Source organism: Gadus macrocephalus, chromosome 17 (genome assembly GCF_031168955.1).
Source record: "Gadus macrocephalus chromosome 17, ASM3116895v1".
Lineage (NCBI taxonomy): Eukaryota > Metazoa > Chordata > Actinopteri > Gadiformes > Gadidae > Gadus > Gadus macrocephalus.
This window is the reverse complement of record NC_082398.1, coordinates 2,355,256-2,368,854: the sequence shown is the minus strand read 5'-3', so window position 1 is coordinate 2,368,854 and position 13,599 is coordinate 2,355,256. Positions and strand designations below refer to the sequence as shown.

General features: G+C 44.1%; 1 protein-coding gene across 1 annotated transcript in view; it reads left to right on the top strand.

The window, feature by feature from the left end:
• LOC132445589 (receptor-type tyrosine-protein phosphatase delta-like) overlaps positions 1 to 13,247 on the top strand; it is a 70,160-nt gene extending 56,913 nt beyond the window's left edge. Inside the window, 7 exon segments of the mRNA XM_060035669.1 lie at positions 4,345 to 4,630; positions 6,195 to 6,373; positions 6,641 to 6,767; positions 7,057 to 7,182; positions 7,945 to 8,099; positions 8,561 to 8,696; positions 9,765 to 13,247. Of these exon segments, the coding sequence (XP_059891652.1) occupies positions 4,345 to 4,630; positions 6,195 to 6,373; positions 6,641 to 6,767; positions 7,057 to 7,182; positions 7,945 to 8,099; positions 8,561 to 8,696; positions 9,765 to 9,833 (1,078 nt within the window). The 3' untranslated portion in view covers positions 9,834 to 13,247.
• The last annotated feature ends 352 nt before the right edge of the window (positions 13,248 to 13,599 follow it).

The following is a 13,599-nucleotide window of genomic DNA, read 5'->3' as shown; positions in this document are numbered from 1 at the left end:
CGAGCATGAAGGGAGCGTGATAAGGAGTTCACTAGATATGGACATGCCAGAGACGGACAATAAAGAGGAGGAGGGGATTACCAGGGAATTAGTATTACCACATGCTGGAGTTAATTAGAACTAGTTGCCCAAGCGCCTTTTTAGGGAGGGAAGCAGAATGCGGGAATTAATGTCACTCTTGTAGATAGAGAAACCAGAGGAATTAAATATCCCTATCAGATAGAGAGCCGCACTAACAAGACTTCAATCCCCCGGAGAAGCTTATTCGCCTTCACCGCATGTCAGAGGTCCATTGGGGGTAGATCAGGCTTTCAAAGTAAGTGGGAAAACTTAAACACCATTCGTTTATGTGTACACGTTAGTTTCTCTGCACGCATGTCTGAGTAGCTACTACCAATGTGTGTCCTTCAGATGCCTAACTGGTTCATATGTTTCTCATGCTATGGTCAGCTACAGAACCGAGATAAAGCTCTGATCAGGGCAGCTCACCATGAAATTGCCTCAAAGGGCCTCACCATCAAGACAAATAGAAAATGTAAACTATGCTTTTCAAGATTAATTGATTTGGACCTCAATTAAAATCACGGACAAGGCCATTATTAAATAGTACTCCATACTGTCATTTCCCACTGTTATCATAGCTTGACATCTCTTGTGTGTGTCATTAAGTGACACCCACAGAACCCTCCCCCCATACACAGACATGTTCCACAAAATACTTGTGTTTATCTGTAATGGCCCGCCTGCAGCCAAAGGCACTGAATAACTTTCCCGTTGGTCAAAGAAAAAGCTGGCACCCGCTTGAGTGGTATTGATTGCACTGCTTTGTTGTCACATGACAAGACAAGAGACTACTCGGCGTCCAATGACACATTAACCAACAGAGAGACAGAGGCAGAGAGGGGTGTTCACACATGACACCTCTGTCATGCAAAGTGCACCACACGCCTCTCTCCCACTGTCTGCGGCTGTCATGTAATTTTTCGTTTCGCTTTCTGTCAGGCACACGTTTTTCTTGCTAGCGATAAAATGTTACCCTTTCACAGAGTTTTGTTAAAACCCTGGCTGGCTTAACACTAGCCGAGCTGTCTCCCTCCAGATGTTGTTGGAGAGTAACGGCGCTGTGTGTTTATGTGGTCTAAGAAAGGGGATTGCTGGGCTCACTTGGTGTGCTCGATGAGACACAGCGAGTCTCATTGATTGCTGAATGAGCGCAGTGAGGATGATTGGCGCTTCTCCGTGACAATACCTTATTCACAGCCTGAGAATAACGGCACCTGGGTAAACACATCTGTAATGTAACGCAGAAGAAGAAGAATATCTCCAAAAAAACATCAAAGGATGCACAAGCACCATTATTGGAGCTTTTTCAGCCCGGAAATTAGAGCTTCTTTCAAAGACACAGTATTGCATTCTGGCACTCATCATCATTTATGTATCTATAACTGTACAAATTATTAAACACTAAAGCCTGTGAAGGCTACTTCTACGCATAGATCATCCCCCCAACTCTAAAGGCAACTTGCTCCCTACGATCATTTTACTCACTTTTGCTTGCTTATTGTGAAACCTGCCTTATAGCAAGCCCCCTCCAAGAAGCAGTGGGCCGTGTTGGGTTCAGCCTCAGTTCTATATTGCTGTCAGTAACCCACAGGTCACACCTCACATCGGCCCATTGGGAATGGGGCTTACTCGGGCGTTAAGGTTGCACATAGGAAGTCAAAAGGACACGATTGAATGTCAGGGGGCTAAGACTCAGAAGGGGAACTTTTCACGGTATGTTCATTTGTGAGTCCGGGATTCAGTTAGGGTCAGGGTTCACAAGACGCAAATGTTGTTTCAGATGTTTCTCAAGCTTTTTTTACAATTGCGTACACCCGTAACTATTCGATGCTAGCCGAATAGATTTAGATGCAAAAATGCATCAGTGTTTAACAAAATCCTTCCATAATGATCCCACGCTATCAAGCATAGTTACCAAAACACATTGGCAATTGCCCCAAACACATTCTTGAGATTACAAGGAGGTTCCGACAACGGCAAATATTCGGGAAATAATTCCTCGACAGGCCAGCAGAGCGTGAGAGATTTGGTAACGACGCATAACTCATTTCTTTTACGGCAGCTCACACTTTATCTTACTCCAACCGATTGCAGCTGCACTCCGACACCACAGTACACTCCCGTCCAACATCTATTCCCCAAACTGCCGCAAACACATGTTAGGCTGACACATATGCGTGTCGATGTCCGCCGCAGCTGGCTGTGGCCTGCTGGGTGAAAGCCAGTGTCAGGTCATTAGCGTAGCCGGTCGTCAGCGCCAACTGCCAAATTTGTGGAGGGCCGACCCAGCCACCACCACCACCGCCGCCGCCGCCGCCGCCGCCGCCATCAACACTAGCACAAGTCACTTCCTCCTGAATACACACTGACTCCTCCTTCTCCTTCGACCACTCTTCTTCCGACTCTCCCTCATAGCACTGCCATTCTGTCACACGCTCTCTCTCGGGTCATCAGTCTCGACGCATTCAAAACCGGACGGGAAAGCACTTACAGACTGGAAACATCTGGCAGTGGAGACTAAAATATCCTCCAGCGAGGGTCAGTGCACCACCCCCCCCCCCCCCCCCCCCCCCTACCCTACACCATCCCCCACCCCTTAAGGGCTGAGGTGTTCCCAGACCTGGAAGTGATTCATTCTCAAAATATTTCCCCACGACAATCGAGCATACATGATTTCAGGGCTGCTTTTCGACGGATGTGTTCTCTCCTTTTTACAGAAACACCACCTTTTTCTTAACCAAATCTCTAAATATTAAAAAAAATTAACTCATAGACACACAAACGCAGCCATACCACGTACCCTAGAGCTGTAATGCACACAAAATAAAACGATTCAGAATCAAGGCAAAGTCAGGAATCGTGAAAGTAACCGCAAGGCTCATCTGTTGAAGCCAGTGACACCAGCTTGAATCTCCATTCCGTTTCGCCAGCACAACTACAACGCAACATGGCACATTAGCTTGACGTGGCCTTCGGGGACCAACACCACCAGCCTCTTCAAGCTTTTCTTCCCAACTACTTTATGTTGTTCTTCTCTCTCTCGTACACTGAGCAAATGAAAAAAAAAAAACACTTCCTTTGAAGTAAGGGCAGGAGGGAAGTTACCGTCTTTACTTGATTCGTATTCAATCAACATGATGTCGAGGTCAAATAGAAACCGTTAAATATAGCATATCTCATACTCTATGGTATCGTGGTGTTAGGGCTAACGTGAACATGTGTGAGTGGTGGTCTTGATATAGACCCATGCCCCGATTAATTCCTCCTTTAAAGATCAAAGCCTTATGGAGACCATTTGCTAATGTAATTACGTTCATTTAAGTTCCACTGCTCTTCGCTGAACTCAGCGCAACACAGTTGAAACAGAGCCTTTTCACACACGAAACCCCCTTTAGGTGTGTGCTCGTCCACACTTCATGCTCGCACACATGCCGAGGCAAAAGCCTCTTGAAGCCAAGCGATAAAGGTTAAGCATTGGTGCCGAGTGCGTGATTAGCTCTGATGGGTTGGAGAGCGCAGGTTGGGAGCAGAGGGGACGTAAGGAGGGATTGCCAAGAGGAGTGGCTAGCTTACCGCTGGCTAATGCCACCAAGCCCGCGGATCCCCCACAACACCTTTTGTTCAGCCATGATTATCCTCAGAGTCAAGCAGTCGTGTCCATGGTGGGGAGATCTGGCATTGCAGGGCAACCATCTGGGGAGCTTTCGGAGCTTCTGTGGGGCCCCAACACACTGAAGATGACCGGTTGCGTCCCACAAGACTACATGAACGTACTGTATTAAAAAGCAGTCAGTAGCAGTAAAAGTCAGAAGAGATCTCAAGCCTTTACATGCCATTTAGTGTTTTAATTGTCGCCATTTGCTTGATCTGACAGGGAAGGGATAGTGTAGGGACCAGGGTGTTAGACCCTCAGAAGATCCTGGTATTTCCATCCTGAATGTCTACCAGTAGACATCTTTTAGTGACATGTCTAACCAGCGACTTACACGTATATATGAAGACATCGGACTGAGTTATGTGTAACAAAATTATATTTTTCATTTGCGTTATTGATGATGACCGTTGCTGCTTGTTGTGTGATTTGATTGGTTGATTTGTACCATATTATAGTGGGTAGTATTATTTGTTGTTTGTTTGCGTCAAAATGCTGCACCTGCTGTTAGCAATCCAGCCCCCCCGTAGCTCCCACAATCATAACTCTTTGGCGCCGCTACCTTCTTGTGCCTAATCCCCCCCCCTCCTCCTCCTCCTCCTCCTCCTCCTCCTCCTCCTCTCTCACAGCGCTGGCGTGGGTCGCACTGGCTGCTTCATCGTCATCGACGCCATGCTGGAGCGCATCAAGCATGAGAAGACGGTTGACATCTACGGCCACGTGACGCTGATGCGGGCCCAGAGGAACTACATGGTGCAGACGGAGGACCAGTACGTCTTCATCCACGATGCCCTGCAGGAGGCCGTCAACTGCGGCACCACGGAAGTGCCGGCCAGGAACCTGTTCGCCTACATCCAGAAGCTCACGCAGATCGAGGGCGGGGAGAACATCACGGGCATGGAGCTGGAGTTCAAGGTACGGGAGGGCTTGTCTCGGCTGGCTTTGTTGTGCACTTGGAAGGGGTTAGCCTAGCGCTTGTTCGCGCTTGGCAACTTGGTTCTATGAATGTCTTTTCTGTACCGACAGCGATATATGGTTGTTTTTCTTTCTTCTGACAAATGTACTTATTGTGAGTAAAAGCGTCTGCTAAATGCCCGAAATATAAAAGTCAATAACTTTGAGGAAAGGCAAAACCCTAGGAATCGTGATTTTCTTTAGGCAGAGGATAAATCTGAATAATCGCCGGCCAATTCCACCATTTCAGGCTGTTGGCTGGCAGTTTTGACGGAAAAAAATGTGTTTAATAAAAAAGGCAAATTAGTTTTTAATAACAGACAAAAGGGATTTACTGTTGTGTTTCCTTTGGCTTGGAAAGCCGCTTTGCACAGGACGGATACAGACAAATTTCCAGTGGAAAAGTCATGGCGTACCTTGATTACATGTAGTGGATGTGTTTGAAACAGCCATCAAAGTACTCGTTGCAATGGAAACGATCACCTACAAATGCCCGCACCGCGACACATCAGCGGGACATTACACCAGAGCTCCGCTGAGGGCGCCACGCTTGTGTCACTCATTGGCCGACTCGCATGCACGACCCGACCACAGAGGTCAGCTCGCTGTGACATTGTAATGGAAACACAACGCTTTACAAGGCCAAGAGAAAAATCTATAAATCACATATTCAACGTCACATTAGAGTATCACACATTCGTTTTTCCCTGTGGCGGCATGTTGAGGTTGAACAGTCTGTCCATCCACCCTACATATACAAGTGTTGAACCCAGTGGCCACATATTGTTTCATAGGAAATTCCTCCTTTGCTTTATCGTTCCCCCTGCACCACAACGTTACCACGGCACCATTGATTGGGTAGTCAGTAAAAGTCCCGGAGCCCTTTCCCAGTCCCCATTAGGGCCCTGGGAGACAGCACGGGGCCTGTGGTTTCCTAGGTATTCCAGTCCGTCGACTTCCCCTTTACAGCCCCCTCGACAGGCATGGCGTATAAGGCCGTTTCTCTGTTAGGGTATTGGCTTACAGAATCAGCCAGCCCCCATCACTGTCTCACCAAAATGAAGAACAATTACCAGTGGGTATTGAGCAACATACACTACCAGGCAAGGGAGGCCAAACCACACGTTGTTAAATGTACATTGCTATTGCGGCTGCTTTATTGGCTAACTTCACACACACATGTATAGGTAAGTCGAGACGGATTTCACTATGAAGTGCAACGGCATTTCCCATGGTTCTTCTTTTACAGACCTGACGATCGTATACATCTAGACAATGTATCAAAACAAATAAAGCAATAAATGTATAGAAGTAAATATTTTTCCAATCATTGTCATATCTGACAAGGAAACTCCATCAAAACGTGTGTCTATTATCGACGAGCACATCTGTATGTCCCCAACATTAACATCAAACACTCCACACAGGCACTGGGGAAATAAGGGAAGTTGCTTGACATAAACTCAGCCGTACCACCGCCCTGTCACCATATCTGTCTGTTTATCTCCTCCTGTATCTTCCACAGCGTTTAGCCAACACGAAAGCCCATACGTCCCGATTCATCAGTGCCAATCTCCCCTGCAACAAGTTCAAGAATCGCCTGGTGAACATCATGCCATACGAGTCCACGCGGGTCTGTCTGCAGCCCATTCGAGGAGTCGAGGGCTCTGACTACATCAATGGCAGCTTCATTGATGGATATAGGTGAGTTCTCTGGCCACGCCAGGACCCAGAAGACTGCGGGCCAGACGTTAAAATAGCTCACCGTGTTCAAAACGTTCAGTATAAACGTCTGAGGAGATTCAGCTGAATAATAAGAAACCCCGCCCTTACTCCAGTCCGAGTCTTCTGATCCCTCTCTTCCATTTCCTCTTCAGAACCCAGCAGGAAAGCAAGAGATAAACTGGGTTTTTCCATATGGGCCTTATCTGCACTCCTCCATCGTATGATTGTCTCCCTCTTTCTCTGCAGGCAACAGAAGGCCTACATCGCCACGCAGGGCCCCCTGGCGGAGACCACCGAGGACTTCTGGAGAATGCTGTGGGAGCATAACTCCACCATTGTGGTCATGCTTACCAAGCTCAGGGAAATGGGCAGAGTATGTGTTTGAACATGCCTCGACATGTATCGTTTCTGTTATGTCTCATGGATTGCCTAGGGGAGAGGGAGGGAGGGATGGAGGGAGGGCTGAACGTGAAATCAAGGGACGCTGTGGTGATAAAATTATAGTCGGGGAATACACGCATTGGAGTCAGAGCGTATGTGAATGAACAGATGTATTCATCGACGCCGATATAATTATTTATAGAAACAATCAAAAACGTGTATGGAATGTTGAGGTTGACAGTGGAATGTAACCTAATCTATTGTGCGCCTACTTCTCCCAGGAGAAATGTCACCAGTATTGGCCAGCAGAGAGGTCGGCCAGATACCAGTACTTTGTAGTGGACCCGATGGCCGAGTACAACATGCCCCAGTACATCTTGAGAGAATTCAAAGTCACCGACGCCAGGGTAAGCATATAACTCTCGGCTCCGTTGCGCAGAGTTGACGGATGGAAATCAAAATGGAAGATTCGTTCCAAGTTCTGATCCTTTTGTTGGGGGCTCAACACTGGAGCTACTGTCAGAAATCCTGGCAACCGCGCACTGACCGTTCCTCCAAACTGATTTGATTGGCCCGCAGTGGAGACTTTGAGCCATGCCAGAGTCAATGCGAGAGTGCTAATGGATCGCAATGGATTGATCAATTCATTGTTTACTGTGTGGGAATCGTTTGTCAGCCCCAAGACGTTGGAAGCGTAACAACTATTTGTTTATACAGAGCTGTGGGGCTTGCATGTTAAAGTATGGGAAGATAAATATATGACACATGTGTAAAGACTAATGTGGCACTGTCAGCAGTAAGCCGGCAGCGTTTTTAATTCCATCAAAGGCTTAGGAAGATACACGGTGCAGGCGTGCTCCTTTGTAGTGCGCGGTGCATTGGCTCATCAATTGGATTTATTTTCCTTATCACTGGGATATAATATCACTTAAGTAATGCACACTCTTAAATACCACCCCCCTGTGTGCACAGCGAAGTTGAGCTCATCAAATGGATTGTGAGGGTGTATGTATATATATATATATGTATTTTAAATACAACTATATATATAATCCACAAGGTGAATTGAGAAAGACGTTTAATGAAGGTTTAACTCCTATTCTGCTGTCATTTGAATGTATGTTTTTTCTCATACATCTCTATGATTCTTTCATTTTTATTCTCTTCAGGACGGACAGTCGCGGACAGTGAGGCAGTTCCAGTTCACGGACTGGCCTGAGCAAGGAGTGCCAAAATCGGGAGAAGGCTTCATCGATTTCATTGGCCAGGTCCATAAAACGAAAGAGCAGTTTGGCCAAGATGGGCCAATCTCGGTCCACTGTAGGTAAGAATGTCTCTTCTCATTGGTTGAGGCTGCCATCGACGACCCACCTCCACTTTAAGGAAAACAAAACCTTAATTCAGGAAAGATTACCCTTGATGTGGTAATTGGAGTAGTAGGGTCTCAAGTGAAAAAGGGCAAGTGAGGGTAGTCTGAAAAAGTATTTACAGCAGATTTTTCAAAGTAACTTGTTCAGCCAAGATTATTTAGTTGTTAGAGTAACACTCAGTCAAAGGGTTATGTGTGTGAACCCCGATGTTAGTCTACCTGTAGGCATCCTTGAGGCGGTTGTCAAACCCCTACCTGCTCATGATGACTGTGTTATTTTGCCTTGGATGAAAGCATCTGGTAAACCTACCATTTCTGGGAACAACCCAAGCACTATAACGCAAGAAAACTCGTCATTAGATCCAAGTTTTCCATAAAGGCTAACGCTGCTGTTTTTTCTGTTGTGGTTGTGGCAGCGCCGGTGTTGGCAGGACCGGCGTCTTCATCACTCTTAGCATCGTCTTGGAAAGAATGAGATACGAGGGCGTGGTAGACATCTTTCAGACGGTCAAAATGCTCCGGACACAAAGACCAGCTATGGTGCAGACAGAGGTGAGGTTTCCCGGTCGGGTTACATGTATAACTGGTTTTCTGTTAGTAGTTCAGTAACGGACAGTACTGTCCGTTGAATTGCATGCTTGTCGATGGAAGGAGCTGCTCTGATTTTGCATAAAGCATCCGCCTTTTACATTCACAGAGTATCTGTGGATACCTTTTGTTATTCTACTTCATAATGTCTTTACGTTTTGGTTTTCAAAGCACAATTTTACTTGACACATTTGACCCTGTTCTTTAAAAATAAAAATCCTCATGGGTGGTAGGGCTGGGATAAACGATTATTTTTTAAACGATTAATCTAGCGATTATTTTTTCGATGCATCGATTCATCTAACGATTCATTTTTTCAGTCCGATTAGATTTCGATTAGATTCGATTCTCGATTATCTCCCCATTAATTGACTAATAGCAATTTATACATGTTGATTTACATATCTGAATTCCTTAACATTTCAATACATGTTTATTGCCTTTAAATTCCAAAATAAAAGTGCAAAGTAATGCATTCTTAGAATTCTACGGTGCTCAGTCATCTGCAGCTGCTACCGGGTGACGCCTCTTCAGGTGCTGGTGAATTGCCATGGTGCTAGAATGGAAAGTCATCTCCATTTTGCAAAGACGACATATCACGGAATAGTTTCATTTCACATTAAAGAATTCCCATACTTTAGAGGAACGAGTGCGTGGCGCCTAGCACTTATGAAAGTCTGAGGAGCCACTCGCGTTGCAACTACGCTCCGGCGCCGCCCATCTTTTTTTTTTTTCTTTTTTTTTTTTTTTAAATCGACGCGCATTTTTCGCGTCGGCGTAATTTATGCGTCGACGTCGTCGATTACGTCGACGCGTCGTCCCAGCCCTAATGGGTGGTTAATAGCTTAAATGTTGCTTTAAAAGGACACTAAAATCGGTCGCTGTTGTAGCCTACCGTCAATGCCTGGGTTTATTTCCGCAGAGTGAAACCATTGTTCAGGCAGGTCGGTGGTTCCCAAGGAGACGAAAACAACATGGGGATAGGACTACTAACCGTTTTCTCCCTCTGTCCGTCTTTTTGTTTTTCCCCAGGATCAATACCAGTTCTGTTACAGAGCGGGCTTGGAGTACCTGGGGAGTTTTGACCACTATGCAACGTAAGAGAGAAGAGGCACATCGCAGAGGCCTCTCCCCTCTCTCTCGTCGCTTCGGAAAAAGAAAAAAACCCAGTCAGCCTCTCTTCTGAGCCATAGAATCCTGCTTGAGAACAAACAAGTACTTCTTAACGCCCTCCTTTCCTATCCGACCCCCCCCCCCCCCCCCACCCCCACCCCCCCTAGCTAACAACTCATTTAAGTGTTGGATGTGCAACATGACCTGTCAAAAAAAAAATGAAATGAATAAAGATGATTCCTGGAGGACCAAGGAGAATCGCAAATGAAGCCTAACCCTTCCCCCTTCTGACGGAAAGGGGCGGGCGAGGTGAATCCTGACTGTTGGAGCATCGCGGGGAATTAACTCTTGTTCGATGCTTTAAGGATTTTCACTTTGGGGTTCTCGAGAAAAACTGAATGAAAGTCATACAAATAAATAACAAGATACTCGTGACATGGACGAGAAATGCATCACTAACGATTGGAAATCTACGAGAGGCATTGGAGACACACTGAGACGGCTAAAAATATAGATGAATGATTACATGAATACCTTATGTGGACATTGTAAAGAAAAAAATAAATCAATCAATCTAATACACCGGAACAACGAAAATACAACGTTAGAAACGAGTTTGACATTCATAAAGGAATAATAAATAAATACCCAAAATGTTCATAATTGAAATTTTAAGAGTGGGCGAGGATTAAATATACAAAATGTTTTCAGTTTTGTTCGTTATTTTTAGTACTGAAGCTGATGTGTGCTTTTTGAGAAATGTGTTTTTGTTATTTTATTTAATTTTAGTTTTTTACAAAACCCGATCACTTAAAAAGTGGTGTCAAGTATGTACATTTTCACCAGTTCGTTTTTTTACGCTGTAGAACTGTTCTAATAGGTATGCTGTGTCGCCGAGCAAATGTCCTTGCTCCCGATGTCTTTATTTTACATCTTTTTTTTTTACTCTGTCGCTTCGTTGCACTTTGTGTGCAGTCCAGTATTCACTCTACCAAAATTTGGATCTGTTTTTGTTTGTTTTCGTTTATTGTCTATGCTCCCATACACAATAAGGGAATCACTCCCGTGAGATACACTTGGGCCTTGTGGAATCAACAGGGATGAGCACAGTATAAAGTTGCTGCTACGCCTATCTAAATTCTTCCATGTCAGTGTAGTGTTTAAAACGGAACCTGGTCATTTGGATGATATATAAATATATATTGTATCTATAGATTGTCAAAAGTATATGAATTATCTATTAAAGAACACAGATACACATATTATAAATATAAATATATTGGTTTAAAGAACATTATTATATCGAAAACTATGGATTTTCTATGAAAGCTTAAGTGAAACTATGAGGGAAATGACGAGATTTTTTTTTTGGTTCACCGGAATGCACATCAGTAGGATTAAAGACAACCCATTCTGATTCAATGCAATCCTTTCTTGTGCAATAAATATCTGTATTGTAGATAGTGGGTTTCGTGCAAAATCCTTTGCCATCTGGCAACACTGCAGGTACCCACCCTCCCCCTCCCCAACTGGTGTCCTTTACGGATGGTTGTCTTTTGGGGTTGTGACGGTGGGTTGGTATCATAGAGAGTGGGATATGATACATAATACAACAGGGACTGGTGCAAGAGAAAGTTGTTTTTTTGCCGGACCTTACAGTGCTAAAAACTTGTTGGTTTTTGTTTTTATTTTTTACAGATTTTCCATTATTGCATTTAGAGTGCCTTATATTTATGCCTGTTTTAAAATAATATTTAATTTGCCATATTAACGTATCATTTTTTATTCTCATTAACCTGGGCATTTAGCATGCCTAACGTGTTACCGGACGGATTAGCTAGGCGCAAGGATTCAGCCGTCACGCGATCAGATTTTATATGCAAATGAGGGGTGATGATAAAAAGTACTCGTTTTTATTTCCTGTGGCCTTTCCATGGCTGTCGGATTAAGAACACACATTAATAAAAGATATGAACTGACGATGCGTCAAACACACATAGATGTATCCCCCCATTCGTGTCCGTGAACCCAATGCCAACACGTCTGTGATGGGTGTAACTACAGCTCAGGCAGGCCCTGCATTACATCAACATTTCCCAAAGCATGTGGACTTTCACACTCCCTATAGCACAGGACATGCATAATACCCTGATAAGAAACAAAATGCTTTTCTTCCTGACTTCGTATACGGTCACGGTTTTTAACATTCAGAAAGTACTTTGTGCTAAAAAACTAACGCCGATGGGCTTCTTGTCACGCCTTGGAATACGAACGGCCCCTCACCTCAAACGCGCAGCTTTATGGAAGGAAGTTGACGTAAATAAAGAGAAAACCACGAGGATCCGATGTTTTTCCGATCACGAAAACATTGTCACCACATTGTGGGTTAGAGGTCTGAACTGTACACTTAGGAGGTTGTTCTGTTTCACGTTACGCGTTTCATTCAGAAAGCAGCTTACCCCCCCTCTCGTACACGGTTACCCAGAAGGCTGTGTGGATGTGCATTCCAGGTGCGTTCTTTCCCTTGTTAGCATAATCCGTAATATCTTTTTTTTAATTTCATTAGTTAGTCACTTGTCTTCACAGTGAGGTACAAAAAAGTGCCATTATTTTCTCACGGTGGCCAATGCTTTACAATGTATTCATAAACAATCTGCATATGTCAAACCAAGCATTTATTTTCATCGCAATCTGTTCCTCATTTAGTTTTATTATTTTTACGTATGCATGGTGAACATCGCAGAATTGCCGAAGCCGGCCTAGTAGGAAGATTTGCACTTTCTATATCTTTGTACTATGCACTGCCCTATTGATTCTAGACCCAATAATATATTACTTGAACCTATCTGTAAGAATCTCCTTAAACGTTCACGTTGTGTGTGTGTAAATAACACAAAAAAAAGATATCAAATCTAAAAACAAACAAAAAAAGATAAAAAACTACAACAACGAAAGTTTGTGCCGAAAAGAGCATCCGTTCCGATGCCATGGTCACTCCAACCGATGACTTTGAGAAAAATTCTATCGCTCCAAAACCATCCATTCTCGTGGCTCCACCATTCAATCTTGGAGTTTCATTAAAAAGAATTAAACGTTGTGTTCTCTGCTCTCTCTCTCTCTATCTATCTCTCGTCTGGATGCATAGACTGAAATCTAAATAATGAAATTGTAAAAAAAAAAAAAAATCGTACAAAAAAATGGCTTGTTAAAAAGAACTCATACAATTACCTCTGATTAGTTGTAAGCGTAAACTGTATTACTTTTTTCTCAATGAAAGGAGTGCTTTTTATTTTCTTACTTAGGTTACATTTGGTGGAGGACGACGTCTGTATGAAAATCAGTTCTTTGCTGACACGAGTTCCATTTGTTATAAATGAATTCTATTAAAAAATGTCAGTGTTATGCACCACTGTCTTACTTTCTCCCCTACATTCCCCCCCCCCGCCCAATCCCCATCCGCCATCTCGACTTTGACTTGAAAAGACTAACGACATCATCATTTCACTCCTCACTTCCCTCCCCGGTGTAAAGACCTGAAGCTAATCTATTGTTTTCCTGACAAAGGGAAGAGTCGGGATTCGCACCATTTGAATAGATCTTCATTTCACTGATTGTCGTCGCCGATGTCGACACAGAAGAACAAGAAGGGAACGATGATTAAAATTCCTCATGGGACCGTTTGCAAGCGGAACATGTACTTTGTTGATTTTCTTTTCTATTTTCTTTGTATGCTGGAGGCACACGTGATTCACTA